Raw genomic sequence first — 3,560 nt, forward strand, 5'->3', positions numbered from 1 at the left:
CAAACAATGTCATGCCGATAGTATAAATATCTATCTATATATGCGTGAAAACATTTCAAATGGAGGGGAAGGCTGGGGGGATGTCTTTACCTAACCTAAGCTACCTTTACTGAACGGTATGCGAGCTTTTCATTGTTGAAGGCCGTACGTTGACCTATAGTTGTTAATGTTTGTGTCATTTTGGTCTTTTGTGGATAGTTGTCTCATTGGCAATCATACCACATCTTCTTTTTTATATTCGAATGACAATATATCTTACATTACTTAAACAAGAAAACTATTCGCGCTTTAAAAATCCCGTGTTATTTACCTATAGAATATCAAACTCAATATATTTACGAAATGCGACAAATACTGACCAATTCGAAATATCATATATTTAATATACACACCTGTTTATTTAATATCAACTCCCAAAAATAACCACTATGCGGACTCACACTCACTTGTGATTGTTTATATAAAAGAAAACACGTGTATGCTCAACTTTAATAAATACAGTAATGTTATACTTTTCCATGCTTGATACACTTCTCTGAAAAGAAGTCGTCGTTGTTATCAAACATGAACGTATAAAACCCATTGATTGAGTTACACCATATCTCTCAAAATGTTGATTCTGCATCTCTTTGTGTAAAATTGAAAACAACACGTTTAATACTTTCTAGCGTCCGAAGCGCTTTTCTGATTTACCTTCATCGGGAACGCTCAAAGCTAAACATTTGAAATCTGAAGATGTATAAGTACCGAAACCGTTGAAGAGCCATATGTCAAAAATACTTAAATAAATAGCCAAATTCATCTAAAGCCAACTTTGCCTGAGGGAGTTGAAATCTTAGTTTCTTAATGATTTAAAAATTTAAAAACGGACAATTTTAATCAAGTTTGTTAAATCATGTCAGTACCATAGAACTGACTACTGGGCTGATGATACCCTCGGGGACTGATAGTCCACCAGCAGAGGTACTGACCCAGGGATGTATAAAATTGAAAACAACACGTTTACGTTAATAATTTCTTGCGTCCGAAGCGCTTTTCTGGATTTACCTTCATCAGGAACGTAATATTTGTTGTTGCTGATTTATTGGAGTATATCTAACTTTTCTTTTCATATCCAATATCTTTATTTGTTTCATCGAGATTAAAAGGTTTCACAAAAGCCGCAAACATTTTCATAATAACAAATTTAAATTGATCCAATAAATAAAAGCTCCAGCACGAGCAAAAACTTTTCTAGATTTAAGCTTCAAGTTCCTTGTATATCAACATGCAGATTTCAACATATACCAAAAAGTTTAACATAGTGAAATGTAGTGTGTTTATCATTTTTAGCTCACCTGGCCTAAAAGGCCAAGTGAGCTTTTCTCATCACTTGGCGTCCGTCGTCGTTAACTTTTACAAAAATCTTCTGCTCTAAAACTACTAGGCCAAATTAAACCAAACTTGGCCACAATCATCATTGATATATCTAGTTTAAAAATTGTGTTTTTTGACCCGGCCAACCAACCAAGATGGCCGCCATGGCTTAAAATAGAACATAGGGGTAAAATGCAGTTTTTGGCTTATAACTCAAAAACCAAAGCATTTAGAGCAAATCTGACATGGTGTAAAATTGTTTATCTGGTCAAGATCTATCTGCCCTCAAATGTTCAGATGAATCAGACAACCCATTGTTGGGTTGCTGCTCTTAAATTGGTAATTTTAAGGAAATTTTACTGTTTTTGGTTATTATCATGAATATTATTATAGATGGAGATAAACTGTAAACAGAAATAATGTTCAGCAAAGTAAGATTTACAAATAAGTCAACATGACCAAAATGATCAGTTGACCCTTTTAAGAGTTATTGCCCTTTATAGTAAATTTTTAACCATTTTTCGTAAATCTCCATGATCTTTTACAAAAATCTTCTCCCCTGAAACTACCGGGCCAAATTAATCCAAACTTGGCCACAATCATATTTGGGGTATTGATTTAAAATATGTGTCCGGTGACCCAGCATCAAACCAAAATGGCCGCCACGGCTAAAAATAGAACATGGAGGTTAAATGCAGTTTTTGGTTATTACTCAAAAACCAAAGCATTTAGAGCAAATCTGACAAGGGATAAAATTGTTTATCTGGTCAAGATCTATCTGCCCTGAAATTTTAAGATGAATGGGACAACCCGTTGTTGGGTTGCTGCCCCTGAATTGGTTATTTTAAGGAAATTTGGCTGTTTTTGGATATTATCTTGAAACTTATTATGGATAGAGATAAACTGTAAACAGCAAAAATGTTCAGCATAGGGGTAAAATGCAGTTTTTGGCTTATAACTCAAAAACCAAAGCATTTAGAGCAAATTTGACAAGGAGTTAAATTGTTTATCAGGACAAGATCTATCTGCCCTGAAATTTTCAGATGAATCAGACAACCCATTGTTGGGTTGCTGCCCCTAAATTGGTAATTTTAAGGACATTTTTGTTTTTTGTTTTGGGTTATTATCTTGAATATCAATATAGATAGAGATAAACTGTAAACAGCAATAATGTACAGCCATTTAAGGTTAAAAAAAAAGTCAAAATGACCAAAATGGTCAATTGACCCCCTAAGAAGTTATTGTCCTTTATAATCATTTTTTAACAATTTTCATAAAATTTTCCATTGAAACTACACGGACAAGTTCATTATAGATAGAGATATTGTAAGCAGCAAGAATGTTCAGTAAAGTAAGATGTACAAACACATCACAATCACCTAAACACAATTTTGTCATGAACTGTCTGCTTCCTTTGTTTAATTCACATATACCAAGGTGAGCGACACCGGCTCTTTAGAGCCTCTAGTTATGTAATAGTAAGGATCAGTAAACACTAAACCATTTTGCGGGCTATATCTTTATTGCAGTATAATATGTACAGAAATATATATATGGATTACAATATAACTTCATGTTCGTTTTGTCATTTCATGAAAAGAAGATCTCAGTATTTCTTTCCCCCACCATATCCTGCGCCATATCCTCCACCATATCCACCTAATCCATAACCGGCGCCATATCCACCTAATCCATAACCGGCGCCATATCCACCTAATCCATAACCGCCAGAGCTGACTAAACCTCCTAATCCACCATAGCCCAAACTACCTAATTCACCATAGCCAAAACCTCCTAATCCACCATAGCTGCCGTAACCGCCTAACCCACCATATCCGCCGCCATACCCTTTGCCATAACCATATCCTCCACCATAACCATCAAATCCGCCGCCATAACTGACTAAACCACCTAATCCACCATAGCCCAAACCCCCTAATCCAGCATAGCCGCCCAAACCTCCTAATCCACCATATCCGCCGTAATATCCGCCATCATAGCCCCCACTTCCATATCCACAGCCCTTACCATAACATGGTACATTGGCATTTATGCATACGGCTGACAAAAGTACACAGAGAGCAATGGTGAGCTTCATTTTTAGCTAAAAATATCATAAACATGTCAATTTAAACAAATGAAATGTGCAAATCAAATTATCTTCTTTTTTTAAAGATCTTTAAAAGACTATTAGTATAATTTTA

The 3,560-nt window shown here is 35.3% G+C and overlaps 1 protein-coding gene across 1 annotated transcript; it reads right to left on the reverse strand.

Annotated features, from left to right (window-relative positions):
• Positions 1 to 2,962: 2,962 nt before the first annotated feature.
• On the reverse strand, positions 2,963 to 3,454 carry LOC134716816 (acanthoscurrin-2-like). Its single transcript, XM_063579826.1, has one exon. It carries the CDS (start codon positions 3,452 to 3,454, stop codon positions 2,963 to 2,965), a length of 492 nt encoding a protein of 163 aa, XP_063435896.1.
• Positions 3,455 to 3,560: the final 106 nt, after the last annotated feature.

This window comes from Mytilus trossulus, chromosome 4, assembly GCF_036588685.1.
Source record: "Mytilus trossulus isolate FHL-02 chromosome 4, PNRI_Mtr1.1.1.hap1, whole genome shotgun sequence".
Taxonomy (NCBI): domain Eukaryota; kingdom Metazoa; phylum Mollusca; class Bivalvia; order Mytilida; family Mytilidae; genus Mytilus; species Mytilus trossulus.

Coding starts and splice junctions, on each gene's coding strand:
- LOC134716816 (XM_063579826.1), bottom strand. CDS start 3,454: ATGAAGCTCACCATTGCTCTCTGTGTACTTTTGTCAGCCGTATGCATA.